The sequence below is a fragment of the Cupressus sempervirens genome, chromosome 11, assembly GCF_028749045.1.
Source record: "Cupressus sempervirens isolate cs-2001-9-10 chromosome 11, ASM2874904v1, whole genome shotgun sequence".
In the NCBI taxonomy this organism is placed as follows: domain Eukaryota; kingdom Viridiplantae; phylum Streptophyta; class Pinopsida; order Cupressales; family Cupressaceae; genus Cupressus; species Cupressus sempervirens.
In genome coordinates this window covers 103,025,614-103,043,263 of record NC_143128.1, presented here as the reverse complement: position 1 = coordinate 103,043,263, position 17,650 = coordinate 103,025,614, and the positions used below count along the sequence as shown (strand labels likewise).

General features: G+C 35.3%; 1 protein-coding gene across 1 annotated transcript in view; it reads right to left on the bottom strand.

Annotated features, from left to right (window-relative positions):
• The window catches only part of LOC149528413 (DENN (AEX-3) domain-containing protein), an 80,783-nt gene that overhangs the window by 13,107 nt on the left and 50,026 nt on the right, over positions 1 to 17,650 (bottom strand). The window contains exons 9-13 of the mRNA XM_089809495.1: positions 15,318 to 15,417; positions 14,812 to 15,012; positions 14,520 to 14,609; positions 14,121 to 14,183; positions 13,754 to 13,828 (exon numbers count right to left, since the gene is read on the bottom strand). Of these exons, the coding sequence (XP_089665621.1) occupies positions 13,754 to 13,828; positions 14,121 to 14,183; positions 14,520 to 14,609; positions 14,812 to 15,012; positions 15,318 to 15,417 (529 nt within the window). The remainder of the gene's footprint in view (positions 1 to 13,753; positions 13,829 to 14,120; positions 14,184 to 14,519; positions 14,610 to 14,811; positions 15,013 to 15,317; positions 15,418 to 17,650) is intronic.

The following is a 17,650-nucleotide window of genomic DNA, read 5'->3' as shown; positions in this document are numbered from 1 at the left end:
CTACCTCTCCCTTTGTTTTTACTAGAGCTAAGAAGAGGAAGATGGACTTGGAAAGATGTATTTACTTTAGTTTTACATATATTATTTATTTATTTGCTTCCAGCCATCAATATTCCTCATAAGAATGTGATTTTGTACTCACTTTGTGTTCAAAATTTTTAATATACCTAGAATAAGCTTGTTTCTTTTGTGTTCTCATTTATTGACTCATTGAATGCATCTTCTCTTTGAATTCAGCAAAAAAATGCATTTCTAATTAAATTTTAGCAATTTTTAAGTCCCAAATTTTTGACAAAAACTAGCTGAGTTTTCCCTGAATTTGCTTTTTAGGCGTTGGCAAGTTTTTGGCTTCGACGAGTTTTCCAACTATGGACCATGCAACGAAAACCCTCACCTATAACACACCTATTTGGTGGCTTTGTTTGGTTTTGTTTCTTTGGCAGAACATTGATTCTTCCACATGGTTCAAGACATCTCTCTTAAGGCCTTTTTCAAAAAATATCTCATATTTGCTTGTAGGTTTTATTATGCCCTCAGCGGCTTTCTCATAGGTTATTTTGGTTCTCCTTAATGATTCAATCCTTCATCCTTATGTTGGACACAAGGAATATCTTATCCTCATATAGGATCTTCTACTACTTTGTACTCTCCATTTGGCAAATTCCCTTCCAGTATCTGATAGGCCTATATGTCTTTTCCATACTCTACAATGATATCATTTTTCCAATCTCCAACATCTATTATTGTGTTTAAATGAAGTCGTTTAGAGAAAGCCCCTTCTATGTCATGTCCCCTTTTTGGGACATTAGAAAATTTAAAGACATTCATATAATATTAAAATTGACTATGAAAGCGTGGATTAAAATTATAAAAGGTCAATTTAGTATTATAAAGTGGGTTAAAAGTGACAAGGAGAGATAAGACAAAAATACAAGAAGCGAATCGAGGAGTCACAACTTTGGGGATTAAAAAGGAGAGAGACTCATTCATTCGACATGCTTGGTTTATGATTCTGATTTCAGTTTCTCTCTTGTGAGAGTTATTCAGAAAGCTTCAGCTTTCATCCAGCGTGAGGATGCAGCCCCTCATGCCAGTAGATAGTGGATGCAAGCCCATTGTTCGTGGAGACGTCACATCGGGTGTCTCGCATGTGCTTACAGGTTTTTTTCCTTAATATTCCAATCTAGTTGTAAAACTGTGTTTAAGATTGGATTTTGAATGTTAGTTATTGTATTGCTAAGGTATAATGCAAAACATATTTTAAGGTACTTTATGAGAATTTACTAGTGTATATTATTGGTTTGTAATGCATCTTCATATGTTTATGTTCTAAATATTATTTTGAGAAAGAAAACAGGTAAATATCGATTTGGGATATTTCATGCTACTTTATCATCCATCCCTTTGACATATTCAAATCAAAACAGGCTTCCAAACACTTGCAGACTAATTTCTATCATTTTGAATCAGACTTGAGGCAGATTTGGAGCAAAGTTTTTGAAGAGAATGGCATCAATGATTTGAAGAGGCAGGCTATTGAGAACAGGGTAGATTTGGTTTCACACTAGATGACATTGAGTTGAATGAGTAGACATTGCTAGTGCCAAAAGAAGCTAGAAGCAAAGCTACATCCAAGATGGAGAACGAGCCACAAACTGTGTCAAGCAAATAGAGTGGGGGTACAATCATTCCCAATGCAGACTTCGAGGACTCTACCCTCTAGTTCTACCTCTCCCTTTGTTTTTACTAGAGCTAAGAAGAGGAAGATGGACTTGGAAAGATGTATTTACTTTAGTTTTACATATATTATTTATTTATTTGCTTCCAGCCATCAATATTCCTCATAAGAATGTGATTTTGTACTCACTTTGTGTTCAAAATTTTTAATATACCTAGAATAAGCTTGTTTCTTTTGTGTTCTCATTTATTGACTCATTGAATGCATCTTCTCTTTGAATTCAGCAAAAAAATGCATTTCTAATTAAATTTTAGCAATTTTTAAGTCCCAAATTTTTGACAAAAACTAGCTGAGTTTTCCCTGAATTTGCTTTTTAGGCGTTGGCAAGTTTTTGGCTTCGACGAGTTTTCCAACTATGGACCATGCAACGAAAACCCTCACCTATAACACACCTATTTGGTGGCTTTGTTTGGTTTTGTTTCTTTGGCAGAACATTGATTCTTCCACATGGTTCAAGACATCTCTCTTAAGGCCTTTTTCAAAAAATATCTCATATTTGCTTGTAGGTTTTATTATGCCCTCAGCGGCTTTCTCATAGGTTATTTTGGTTCTCCTTAATGATTCAATCCTTCATCCTTATGTTGGACACAAGGAATATCTTATCCTCATATAGGATCTTCTACTACTTTGTACTCTCCATTTGGCAAATTCCCTTCCAGTATCTGATAGGCCTATATGTCTTTTCCATACTCTACAATGATATCATTTTTCCAATCTCCAACATCTATTATTGTGTTTAAATGAAGTCGTTTAGAGAAAGCCCCTTCTATGTCATGTCCCCTTTTTGGGACATTAGAAAATTTAAAGACATTCATATAATATTAAAATTGACTATGAAAGCGTGGATTAAAATTATAAAAGGTCAATTTAGTATTATAAAGTGGGTTAAAAGTGACAAGGAGAGATAAGACAAAAATACAAGAAGCGAATCGAGGAGTCACAACTTTGGGGATTAAAAAGGAGAGAGACTCATTCATTCGACATGCTTGGTTTATGATTCTGATTTCAGTTTCTCTCTTGTGAGAGTTATTCAGAAAGCTTCAGCTTTCATCCAGCGTGAGGATGCAGCCCCTCATGCCAGTAGATAGTGGATGCAAGCCCATTGTTCGTGGAGACGTCACATCGGGTGTCTCGCATGTGCTTACAGGTTTTTTTCCTTAATATTCCAATCTAGTTGTAAAACTGTGTTTAAGATTGGATTTTGAATGTTAGTTATTGTATTGCTAAGGTATAATGCAAAACATATTTTAAGGTACTTTATGAGAATTTACTAGTGTATATTATTGGTTTGTAATGCATCTTCATATGTTTATGTTCTAAATATTATTTTGAGAAAGAAAACAGGTAAATATCGATTTGGGATATTTCATGCTACTTTATCATCCATCCCTTTGACATATTCAAATCAAAATTGTAAGCTTGTATTTTTCTTACTCAAAACAATTCGCAAACATTTAGATCCTTTCTAATTCATTGAGCTTATGCTATTATAATTTGTCTTGACATCGAAATTTTTTACAAGTACAATCTGAATCTGGCCAAGCCATGCATTATGGCCAATATTTGTTTCTCATATATAAAATCGTACTTCTCCATTCTAATGAACTAATGGCTTTCAAATGCAATGGGATACTTATTATGCATAAGAATAGCTCCAATTCCTTCGTTAAAAGCATCACACTAGCATTTAAAGGACATTGTTATATTAGGGATTGCTAGAACAGGGCATGAGCTAATTGCTTCCTTTAGTCTTTCAAAAGTGTGTTGGGACACTTACTCCACACAAGGGCCCCTTTTTTGGTCAAGTTCATGAGTGGTGCAGCTATTTCAGAGAATCATTTTACAAAGTGTCAATAGTACTGCAAAGTCTCACAAAGCCCCTTAGTTGTGTTAGGGTTTTGGGTTGTCGTCATTCCTTAATGGTTTTGATCCTCCATTCATCTACACTTCCTTGTGCATTAATCTTGGTGCCTAGGTAAACAATCTCCTCCAGGGAAAACTCACATTTTGAAGCTTTAGCATACAGTGGTTCTTCTTCAAAAATGTTTAAACTTCCTCAATAAATTATAAATGTTACTCCCATGTCTTGTTGTAGATTAGAATGTCATCCAAAAATATGAGTGGGAACTTCCTTAGTTGTTTCCGAAATATATGATTCATAAACAACTAGAATGTTGCTCGAGCATTTGTTAATCAAAAGGTAGGGCTAAGAACTCAAAATACCCATATTAACATTATAAAGAAAAATTAGGAATGTCTTCTTTTCTCGTCCTTATTTGATGATACCATGATTATAAGTCAATTTTGAAGAAGCGCCTAGCTCCATTGAATTCGTCAATCAACTCATCAAGGTTCTTTGTTCTTTTTTGTTTAGATCCATATAGTCTATACACATTCCCATAGTACCTCCATCTTCTTGACTAGTACTACAAGTATAGATGATGCAAAGGGAATGGAACTAGCTTGAATATGACCCATTTCTAGTAGATAATAATTTTGTCAATCTCTTGTTTGACCTTGTAGGGGTGTCTGTAGGGTGCGGCGATCACAAGTTTCACTCCCTCTTCCAATTTTATTGCATGCTAGAAACCTATTTTTGGGGATACCCCTAATGAGTGTCATTGAATTGTTTTTTTATATTTGCTCAAGATGTGTTGATGTCAATGTGGATTATTTCGCCATAGGTGGAGATTTCAACAAGAATCATACATTGAGCAATCCACTCTCCTTGCCCATGTCTAAAAATCCTTTCCATTCCTTGGGAAAGGACTACTTTCAAGGATCCATTGGGAAACCCTTCCGAGGTGATTCTTGTCATTCATGTTTGTAGTGAATTTTCAAGTTCACAAGATCAAACATGAAGCAACCCAACGAGTACATCCAAGGGGTGCCGAATTGGAGGTCTAATGGTACTATATAGAAAATCTTCTTTAACGAAGTGTTTCCCTACTACGACTTCTACTTGGCAAATTGTTTTAGTAAATCTAACCAAAGATCTTGTGGTCTTCGCTGTTGCGAATCCTTTAAACTTTTAGGCATAGATTAAAATCTCTCTGAGAAGTTGGCCACTTTCTGCGATAAATCACAAACTTCTTGTGATACCTTAACTACTTCTCTTGAGTGGCACCAGTAAAATTGGAACGCCCAATGACTTGCCCATTCATTGCTTATTTTGCAATTTTGAGTGTTTGGAGGAGAGAAGGGTTTTGGCAAAGAGAAATAGTTATTGGCAGCCTTGAAAATCAATCACAAGGGGATTTGAAGTGGGTTCAGAGCAGACTGAAAAGGATTTTTCAAGAAAATCCGGATTCACAAGTTTTTTAAATACTTTTTCTTTTTAGTGGGAAGGGGAAGAGGAAGATATAGATGAATTTCATATTTTACTTGACATTTATATTTGCTTATCATTTTACAAAGACATTTTAATATTTCTAGTTTGCTTTAGAGTTCTAAGTCTTTGAATATGGCTGCCAGCCTCCAACATTCCACATGAGGATGCAATTTCATTCCATATTGCATATATATATACAGAGAGAGAGAGAGAGAGAGAGAGAGAGAGAGAGAGAGAGAGAGAGAGAGATCAAATTGTTTGGTTTGTTTAATCATTTACTGACTCATTAGATGCATATCCTTATTGAATTTTGCGAAAAAAAATACATTTATAATTATATTCAAGTCATTTTTTAAAATTCCAGATATTTTCTCGAGATGCTGCCGATTTATCTTAGATATTTGCTGAGAACATTATTTTTTGTCTTGGTGATAAATGGGAGAGAACGAGATTTTGAACCATGCTTTAAAGCTTTTAGTTTGCAACTTTATCCTTGCAACTACTTTCTATTAGTGAGATTGTGGGATGCCCACCATTCACTAGAGTGATACCCTTATGTCCCTTGAGGGTGCTTTTGATTCTAAATGGACAATGGTTAAAGGCTTGAGAGATGGTGGCCAACATTCCATGTTCTTCATCTTCATACCTTATCTTCTTGTTTAGGTTTTTCTTTGATCTCCTTCTTAGTGGTTACCTTTATTTTATGGGCGGCTCAACCTCCCTTTCCAGGTACACACCCATGGTTCTTTACATTTGAAACACAAATTCTTCTTTCTAATTCACCTTGGTTTGGGCATTCTATCTTGACATAATGTTTGGATTACTAATCCTCATTACAATGGAGGCATGTACTTCCTTCCCAACTACGTGTTTTATCTTTACGAGGATACCTAGTATGTGAGTTGGAGGTTAAAAAAATTGATGAGTCGGCTTCAAATTTCAATGCCTTTTGATTTGCTTCTCCTAGGTATGTCGAGTCCAATGCACTCGCCATACTTCTAATTGAATCTTTCAAATAAGTAAGTCTCTTGAGAGGTTTCCAATAACATGACCAAAAATTGAAATTTGACGACAAAACCTTCTACTATTCCTTGTTGCTTAAGTTAATTCTTTTAAGTACCATTGTGGATGCCTTTCAATCGAATCTCTTAATGACTTTGAGTAAATCTGCAATAAGTAGTTGTGCATTGATGACATTGTGTAATAAGGCCACGGTGCCACGACTCATGGGTTCTTCCAGTGAACTAGAGCACAACAAGTTTTATTGCATTATCCTGCAACATGGAGCTTAATGAAAGATACATGTCTAACTTTTCAACCCATTAACATGACATGATTTTTCCTGATTTTGAAAAGCTACTAAGTATTATCTCATTTAGGTCCATCTCTGTATGTCCATTTTTTTTCTTATAACAAGTAGCTTTCATTTCGGCATCACAATCTAAAAAAAGACCTTTTTACAATCTCATCAACATGATCTATGGGTGGAATGCTTGTTTCTCCTTCCATATGTTCCTCCCTACATAGAAAGGGAGGTTTTGTTAGCCTAGGGTTGGATCCTCAAGGGAGGCATTATCATTACTCTCGAAGTGGTCTAAGTTAGTACCCCTTTCAAGAGAAAGGTTACTATTTATATTTTGAATGGCTTGAAGGAGGAGTTGGTTCTTTCATTCCTCTCCTACTATTCCATGAGAGTTTGAGTGGTTTATGCAGTTTGTTCCATGAAGGCCCTCAACTAATTGCTCTTTTGTTTACTTATGGTGGATGTAAGCTTCCTTCTTTTTCTTCCCAAAGCCCTTTGAGCCCTTTGGCTAGTTTGCATCAACTACCTTTTGTAGATAGCTAAAAAGATGCTCTGATAGAAATTTTAATCTCCCCTTCCTAGTTTCTCTAGAAGTTGCCCAAAATTCACGATAGCATGAAATTATGGTTAGAGCTACATCTTACCCAATAATACGATCCTTGAACATGATGAGTCCATCAAAGCCTTTCTACACCAAGTCTAAGAGTCGCTATCTACCACAACCCTCTTGCTTGGGAACTTGTACCTAATTTCCCCAATCATGTCACGTTTCCCTAAAACTATTGCCATCTTGTGGAGTTGGGCGAAGGTTGTAAGGCCCTCATAAATGCCCTCTTTGTTCTAGGCCACAATAGTCCTACTAGGACGACCTTCTTACAAGCCTTCCATTCTTCTCTGACACCTTAGAACCTCTCTCTCTCTCTAAAGGTATGTTTCGAATAGATAAACACTTATCCTCGTAAGGTAATATAATCGTCACCATAGGTAACATAATTATCAGCAATACCATATGACAATCAACATAGGCTTAATTATTAATAATTATCCATATATATATATATATATATATATATATATATATATATATATATATATATATAATAGTTAGAATGTTAGCATAATAAATAAACCAATGAATATGAATTTATGACAGGGTCTGCATGGAGTTCGTACTGCTATAAGGATCTTATTGCTGAATGCAGTATAAGTAGGAAGTCAGCTTTGATGCCTTTTTCAGATTGTGGCTTCTTGTCACCATAGGTGACATAACTATCAGCAATAACATATGACAATCAACATAGGCTTAATTATTAATAATTATCCATTATATATATAAAAACAACATATGTTTATGTAATAGTTAGAATTTTAGCATAATAAATAAATCAATCAATATGAATTTATGACAGGGTCTGCATGGAGTTCGTACTGCTGTAAGGATCCTATTGCTGAATACAGTATCAGTTGGAAGTCTGCTTTGATGCCTTTTTCAGATTGTGGCTTCTTGATCAATGTCTTTGCTTAGTATGTATTTTTGCTGATATTGTTGTGTATTCTTATATGGCTGTAAACTTTCTCCTTCTCGCTTTCTACATTTTATATCCTATCATCCTCTTGATGAGAGGTGAGCACTATGAAGAGCCATGCCTCTTCTTTCAACAATTAATTGTCTTAAGATTTGATGCAGTACAAGGCAGGTATATCATCAAAGGAGATACCAAGTCCCCAGCAAACTACAACACAGCAGAAGTAAACAAGATACAATTGAAACAAACTCTCTTTATTAACAACAGATCTTGAATTACATCAAATAAACCATATACATGCCAGGTTGTAAGGCCTTCCCAATTACAGTCAATACATATTCCAGATTACAAACAAAACTTGCAACTCTCCAGCTATCCTCTTGCTCTGCCCACAAACGATACTATACAAGACACAATGACATTACATATATAGCCATCAGAACACAGGTCGGTTTTGAGTTCACAATCTCCAATAATAAGAAACATGTTATACAATATAGGACTGACCCTCAATGAATTAATGACTAGATACATAATTCATTATAAAACCTTTGACAACCTTAGATATAGGTCCACATGTTTTCCAACTGTCTAGATCCAAGAGCACATGAGCTAACTCTTAAATATACAACCTCGCCAAAACTAATACCAATTGTAGCATTAAATTGTGCGCACTTAGGATAATAATCCATGATAGGTCCACAATAAGAAGCCAAGCCCACAAAATCTGGAAAGAGAAAACGAATGTTCGCCGAACCAAATTGTCAGACAAATAACTGAAAAACAACAAATAAAGCAAAAATATTTTTGGAGATGCAAGATTGCCAACAGCCCAAGGATGCCCTTGCACCAAGATCGAACCCATTCCCCTTCAATTAAATTGTTGTTTAGTTAATGTTCTATTTACTTAATCTAATCAATGGGCCTGTAAAGGAGATTGCTGGTTTAACAAGAACACTAACTTAGATCTGATATCACCAATTTGTAAAATAATCACTTGCAACATAGCTTCCATCCTTTCTACTTGTGTTGGGTATCTTCTGTCGAGATGAGGGCATAACAGGTTCACCCAAGTGCCTGTTTGCACACAAGTATACATGAGGTGCATCCCAGGCACCAAGTGCACTGTGGGTACGCATCATGAAACCACACCATACCCAGGCCAAACTAGATGTGGACCCAAACGTACCCACATGTAAAACCCACAAGATACCCATGGGGGGCCGAATATAAAGTGCAAAAGTTCTCATCAATTATATGTACCATTTTTTTAACTGAAACTCTAAAACAGCCCATATAAAACCAATTCAACCCTGAAAGCAACGTATCTTCTGCTTTTTGCTCCCAAGTCTCTGTCTCATTTTAGCATTTTGAAGAGCAACTCATTTTCAATGACAGGAATTGATTGTGGAGCACCAGATAGCTTTATGCATCAAAATAAGTATTTGACCTTAATTTTCAGTCTTTTTAAAACTTTTTTTTCTATTAATTCTTGTTTAGAAAAAAATAAGAAACAAGTTTACTGTTTACTATAACTTTTTCTATCTTCATTTTGCACTTGTATGCCTGCATTTATTTATTTATTCTAATTTAAAGTTGTGTAATTTCTTATAATAGCAGAAAAATCAGATTGCGAGAATGGCCACTAATTCTAGTTTAGTGGGTTAGGAAGCAAGCAAAATATTCAAAATTGATAAAGCGTCTCCTTTATGTAGACATACCAAAACGACTGAACAACTTCCAAGAGGTGGGGCATATCTTAGAAATTGTAATGTATAAAACCAATTAAGGAGCTCATATTATGGTGTGAAACTTCACTTTCTGGGCCCTTCTGAGTAAGGGATTAGAATGTGTGAAGGCCCAAGTCCATATATATAGGGGTTAATTACCGAACAAATAGCAAGATGCGGAGAACAAGAATCTGATAAAATGGTTGAACAACAAAACTGATAACTCATCTTTCCACAAAAGGAAAAAAAAGGACTTTACCCTTGATTTAGTAAGGGGGTCCCAATGTTCCTTCTTGCAAATACCCTATATGGCAAGATGGAGTAGAAATTCACACCAGATAAACGAGATCTATTGGACAAGACGTTTAAAATGGAAGAAAGAGAATTAAAGAAGAAATTGCACATTGCATTTTTGTCAATGGTCTTCCTTTCAACTTGGTGAGATCATACTGGCAGGAAATGGTGCCAGCAATCAATGGTGCAACTCTTGGTTTTACGAACTTATAAGTAAGAGAAGAATTTTGTAGGGACACTACTGAAACCAATTAAAAATTATTAGCTTTAATCGAGAGTTTCCATTCATTCCAATGGATGGAAAGATCGTATAACCATCCACTCATGAATATTATTGCGATGTCCCCCAAAAGAGCAATGTTTATAAGGGTGGTTGACAATGAGGGGAAAATCAAAGATGCAAAGTCCATAACGATGCAATAGTCATGGACTCATTAGAATGTTGTCCAAGTCATTGCCAACAATGCAAAAAATTGTAAGAGCCACAAATGCTTAGAATTGATGAAGATAAATTTAGTTAATTTTATTTATGCCATGCTCTATGTATATAAATTTATAATATTTTTTTAATGTATCCTAGATTGCTAAGACACAATTTGCATAACACACAATTGTTATAAGACAACCTTTGAAGGTGTGAGAGGCATTGATTGCAATGGTTAGCAATGGTTATTAGCAATCAATAGGGTGTATAGAAGCCGAATTCAAACAGGGCTCAAAAGGTCAAGTCATCAATCTTGGATGACAACTAATGGGCTAGTGTGGAATATGTATTAAATTTCACCTAGCCTATATGACTATGCTCAATTTGCTGATATTGATGCACCATGTTTGTGGGGTGCCCATGATACAGAAAAATAAAAGTCACAGTAAAAAAAAGGATGACACCAAAGAAACATTTAAATTGATAATTCTTCGTTGCTCGAGCAAGATGACCATGTTTTGCACCTACTTGAATATGACCTAATCTCCTAAGTACCATAGCTCCAAAGTACTTTATTTGCCAAGGAGAACACCACCATAATGATTTTGAAGTTGCCACTAGATACGTGCATGCATTTGCTAGACTCTTGTCAAATCTGGAAGTCAAGGAAAATGTACGAGAGAATTTGACTTGAGGTGTTACTGACCAATCCAAAATGAGTGCTACTTCATGGTGGTACCTACATGGTCAAGATTTTATGTTCCTCCAACCTCTTGTAGTCAAGATTCTATCATAATTTTATTTTAAGATTCTATCATAATTTTATGTTCCTCCAACCTCTTGTATCAAGATTCTGTCATGTCCCCAATTTCTGCCCTTCCTTAGTGACAACATTTCTAGCAAGGTTGGTCTATTTTCTGGTTCCCATAGACCAGCAGGCCATAGAGGGAACCAACCCAGGGGCTTTGAGAGTCATGCATGAGCTTCCCAAGTAGTTTGGAGCAGTAGACAAAAGTTTCCTACAATTTAGGAGGGATTCCTAATTTGTAGGGATTGACTAGGAGTGGTCTAGGAGGCATTTGGAGACCTCGACAAACGTTTTGGACACTTAGAGTGCATCTCCTATTTTTTAGGAGGAACTCCCAGTTCAATGACAGTTCTCTCAAAAGTGCACACAGTAGGGGAGTCATTGGGACTCAATTTTGGTTGATTGGGGCTGTCTCCTACTTTTTAGGAGCATCCCTAGATTTTAGGGATGGACTGCCAGTTGACCCATCTTGTCCGGCATCAATCACAGACAGGTGACAAGGTCAGATTCATGTTTGATTGGTCATTTTGGGCCTTTTGGGAATTATTTTAATATATTTAAATATTTCCTAAGTTGTTGATTAAATAAATTAAAATAAGGTTAATAATATAACCATTTTGGAGTAATAAAGGGATTTTGGCTTCAGTTGATCAGGTACACCTATGTGTTATAGCTCGTTGGAAAGGTCTGGAATTATTATACATGATTTTTACTATCTGTAGACTTTTTGGTGCCTTCAGCTATGGAATTTTAATAAAGTAATGTTTTTCCTATAGCATGGATGACTTTAATTGGGAAAATGTTATTTTATTATATTTTATTTAAAGGGCAAATTGTAATTTCCCTTTAGGGTTCAATTTACAGTTGGAAGGGGATATAAGGAGATGGAGACCTAATTTCTTATTATCTTTTGCATATTGAAAAACTTGTTTTTGTGAATTGGCTCTGAGAGAGCAATTCTTCATCTGGGACGCAAACCCCAGGTTCTGGATTGGCTCGGACGTAGCCCTCAGCAGTTATTGGCATTGGATTCTTCAGACAGTGTGCGTTACTATCAGGGATAGAGTACACCATTCTTTATTGTGGATTCAGGTTGCAGATTTATGGTTTCAGCGTTACAGATTGATTCTTTCAGCTGGGACGTGATTCCTTGTAGTCTTACGGCTGCCATTTGCAGCAATTTGGCATCATTGTTGGATGTAAGCTCCTTAGAACTGCATTGGATTTATTATTTGGCTTTATAAATCAGAAATCTGCCTGGTACGATTTATAGCAATTCTGATTTGGCTCTATGTTTTTATTTATTTTCAGTCTCCTCTCATGTTTATTGTTCATTATTCATTACTATTGTGAAAACTATCAAAAAACACAAAACAAAAACAAAACCTTCTGCAACTTCTGTCTATTCTCAAAGACCATCAAAGAAATCATAGGAAAATATAGTTTATTAATTTAAAAACTACAGCAGATCAGCAAGGGCATCTATCAGGGATCTTTCACTCTTGTAGTCAAGATTCTATCATAATTTTATTTTATTTTAATCTCATTTTGTTCTCTCCAATTTCAACAGGTTGCAAGATCTTCTGCTGAATGGAATTGGAGAACATACTCCTTTATCCACTTAATGAGTCCTAAACAGTTGGCTGCAAAAAGAGCAGAAGACTTCACTTATATTCATTCCAATTGGATTTTCTATCACGTAAGGAATCCTGATACAAGGATGGGTCAGCGAAGCATTGGAATGTAACCCAAGTGTACCAACCTGGATGCAACTACTGAATCTTGCTAGAGTAACTATGGGTGGTGGTCATGAGATGCCATTGGTATTTTCTTACTCCTAAGTTAATGCTAATGTGTGCAAATGCTTGTAGAGATGCGTGCATAGATTACGTCAAATCATGCTTAGTGTCAAGGACAACTTTGTATTAATTGCAATCTATTTCTCATCATGGTTATATTTGACGTTCTTATTGAGAAAAAAAAGAACATGAGAACATGTAGCTGATAATTGTACGAATTGTATTTCTTCGATTTTTTTAACTAATAAATTGTGGCAGATTTTTTACTATTAATACAGGTTTTCTCTATATGATCTAACCGTTATAGATGAAATGCTTCTATTAGGAAGATGAAAAGCTTGTATTAGGAAGATGATAAATCATAGAACTTAGTGAAAAATATTATTGGCATCCAAGAAGGTTGTGGGTTCACTTCTGTTTTGCAATGCTACGCATGCAATTTCTTATTGCTGAAGCACTTTCATCAACATTATTGTGTATACCTCAGCATTCACACCAACTCAGATGCAACTATTAAAGATCTTGCTAGAGTCGCTATGGGTAGTGATGATGAGATGCCATTCTATAATATGATGAATATGAGGTAATGAAATAGCCTTTTTAAATTAGTAATTACAATAGAGACGTGTCCAAGAAGGAAAATTGTCCTCCTTTATAATAAATGAAAGTGGAGAGATCTAGTCTAAGGCAAAATAATTAATGCTACAGTACCAGGGAAACAAACCAATTCTGGCTTATATTAATAATCCTCCAAGGCATGAAAGAAATAACAAATTGATCTCTGAACACATGAAACTTACAGGAAGCAATAAGCTCTGCCATTCAAATGGGCGAATCAAGGGAATGAGTGAAAGGACAACAGCAGATAGAATGCCCTGCATAAGTCAAATCGCATTTATCAAATCAATCATACATGGGATACAACTCGATGATTTTATCTTAGTTAATTGCAACCGTCTGCTCATAGAAAAGAGAAATTGAAAAGAAAGTCATCTCCTAGAAAGCTAATTTCAAATTCATGTATCTCGTCAGTGTCATATGCAATATTGGTGGTCTGTAAACCCTCTTCTTAAGACAGCACATAGCCATGAGTCTAACAATATTCTGTATTTATAAGTAAAAGAAGCATATTTCTATTTAGTGACAAGTTTATGAGTTTGACTTTACCAGGTTTGGACATATGACAACCACCTGCTTCTCTAACAATGCCCCACCAAGTAAAGCCAGCACCTGTAATAGCACAATCTGAGTGAAAACTATTGACAAATCCACAAATGAAAATTTACATCTCTGAATGGAAGTGCAATAACAATTTCATACTTATGTATATAATGCACAAGCAATTCATGAATGAAAGCTAGAAAACCAAAAATAAATAAAAAATGAGGACCATGTGATTAACTTAAATAGGCAACTGAAGATAAAAAAGTATTTTCATGATATAGAATATGGGGGAAACTATAAAAGATAATTATGTCAAATTTAGAATGCAATGCAATAATTGACAAATAGGCTATATGTGGATCAAAAATTGACAATATTAAAGCATATGAGAAATGTGATTACACTTTCAAGTGAGAGCACTCTGCACACAGTGGCAACTGTCCATGAAGACAGTGCAAGTGCTTCCTCCCCAGCACAAAATGCTGCATTTATCTGAAATGCGATCAAATAGCAGTGAGAGTGTGTACCTTTATTGCCAGCAATAGCATCAATATTAAATCACATATTGACAAGTTGAAGATGGCACTTTCAAAATTGGTGGTGAGTATTTGAAAATTAGATAACTGTCAACTATTAGGAATGAGTCAAGATATTCTATGAAATACATGTCATTTTTACATAGATAAATACTTGCCTCAGCTACCTCCAAACTTGTTCGGTGGGACCTGACTTGTGATATTCTCCCACCCATCACTTTCAAGTCCAACTCTCCAGGTCTATGATACTTCAGTTCTGGTAAATGATCAAGAGGTTGAAATGCAATATCTGTTCCTCTTGATGGCAAGGGATACGAATGATAGCCACAAATTATCTGCAACAACTCATTATTGTGGTTCTACCATGTGACAGACCAAGAGTGGAATGTCAGTAATGGAATTTGCAAATAGATTTATAAATATACAAATTATCTTTGGGAAAACAGCAGCATGTCAATATGCAGTTAATTTTCCAGAGCCATCTTTCATGATTAACATCACTAAAACCCCAGAAACAATATCACATTGTGATGCAATGCACCAACACCAAATGCATTTAAGATTTAATTTCTAATCCATCCCATATAAAAGAGGTGAAGCTAAATTCTTAGGACAAGCAAACAAGAATTCAAATACTCTGCTAGTGCAAGAGTGCATATCATACCTTAGCCCATTCCATTATTCCATCAGTCCCATAACCATTGTCTTGCCCGGTAGAAGCTTCATCTACATCATCATCATCTGAATCAATACTACGTATTGAACTGCAATTACACATTGTCAACCATAAGAAGAGTTCTAACATTCTAGAATTATAAATTTGCATTCACTGAAATTAAGAGAAAAAATTGTTGTGATTTATATATGTCATGCCTTCACCAAAGTGGGAGATCAAAGCCTTATAAATCAGATCGCAACCTTTACCAAACAAACTCACACTTTTAAGATAATAACATAAAAACTAAAAAAATAACAGTTAATGTTTATTAGTTAAGACAGGGATTAGTAAGTATAAAGCAGCCATTAATAAAGGATAAAGTAGGGCGGCACTCAGGAAATGATAATTTAAAAGGATACCTTTTTCAAAGAGGTGTCTCCTCAAACCAGAGATGGAGATATAAATGAAATAAGAAATGGGGACCCAAGAGATCACCAAAAGAGAACAATCAAAATCGTTTAGAGGAGCCCACAGATTCAGATATAAATATATTAATTGGCAGCCTAGATATCTCTCTAAATAGTGTAGTCTAAGATATAATGCATTACATCTTGGCTGAGTTATTATTGAAGAGTATTATATTGCTACTGTTATATCTGTTTATGCATACATTGTTGTTCTTGTTATAATTCTGCCTATGCATTATAGAGTAGAAGTAATGATTCCTTAAAAGCTTCATACAATCTGCCATCCTGTGATGGAGGGAAGATATGTGCATATAGGAAGAGCAAGTAGCCGAATGGTCCACCCAAGTTAAATAGGAGGCGAATATAATGGACATACTTCCATGCCCAATTGAGGCCAATGTGACAGAGATATTCCATGCCCCTTAAGAGGCTGAATGGCGGATGTATTCCATGCCCCTAAACTCAATGGATAAGCATGATCTCCCATAGGCTTCATTATGGAGGCGAGTCCATGGATAAAGCCTCAAAGGAATCACACATATACTATGATTTGTAACCTGATTATATGTTTATAAATTATTTATCAATGAGTTAAATTTTTATTTCCAAGCATTAGCTCTTTTATGGTTCTGGATAACAATGCCAGCACTTGTACTCCTAAATTTTAAAAAACAAGATACTTGATCTCCTTCAACTCTATTATATTGGCTACATTGGCAGTTCATTCTTACGTGTGCCTTTTTTTTACGGGATTTTCATTTAATCAATCCTGGCTTTATGAATGATGACATGTCTAAGGTTTGCACATTTAGTTGTCTACCTCTTCATTTAAGGATTTCTTACTTCCCAGACACTACCTCTTCATTTACTGTTTGGTTGGTGGAAGATGACAGGAATTGGCTTTTTCATTATCTGGATTTGAAAATTTTTGCATTTGTTTCAAAATTGACAAAATGGAATTAGAATACCAGACTTCTAATTTTCTCTCAAAACCAGGTTACCAGACTTCCCACTAGCAACTAGGAATTGAGAATCAAAACCTGGCTATGTTTTTTGAGGAGTGTAAAACAATTAGTTTGGACTATTTTTTGGAGTTTGCCTTCAACTCCAAGCTTACGCATAAAAATGTATATTTCCACTAATCTTCCGAGTAAAACAAACAGTACAAGTAAAATCCCAAAAATAGGAATAAAGGTTTGCAAAACCTTGATTTGGCTAAATCAGGATTTGTAGAAAACTTGACTTCTACAATTCCATGAACCAAACGGACTAAGGATCTCTTACTTCCCGGTCTAAGTTATTAATACTTTATTTTTTATTGTTGGAGCTCTTTGCTCATTCACCTACCGTGATCATCCATGGACAACAATATATTTGGTATTGTTCCATCTGTCTTTGTTCCTAGTATCCTCGAACTCATGATAAGTGCCATTCCCTAATGGAAGTCACAAGATAACTAGAAATATATTACAAATACTAATCAGTGCAACAATAAGTTCAATTCAAACAAGCTGCTAAAATTCAAACCTAGTTTATGTCGAAAGTTAGCCCTGAGCAATGGTGGTCAATTTTTTAATTATGCTGATCACTGCAGTAACCAGCCATTATAATAGGCAGTAAATTTTGTTGAATTGTTCTACATGTTAAACTCTTATGCATAGAAACTCACATTTAGATATTCCTTGTTAATCCAAAGAAACAAAATTAGGACTGATTGTGTAAAAAGCATGCTACAATAAAAATCTGTTTTACATGTGACTAATTGATAAGGAATTGTAAAGTTGAACACACAGATCAGATACTGGCATCTACAAGGTTACCATACCATGAAAGATGGATGTCTTCCGAAACAGTAAACAGTGGTTGAAATAT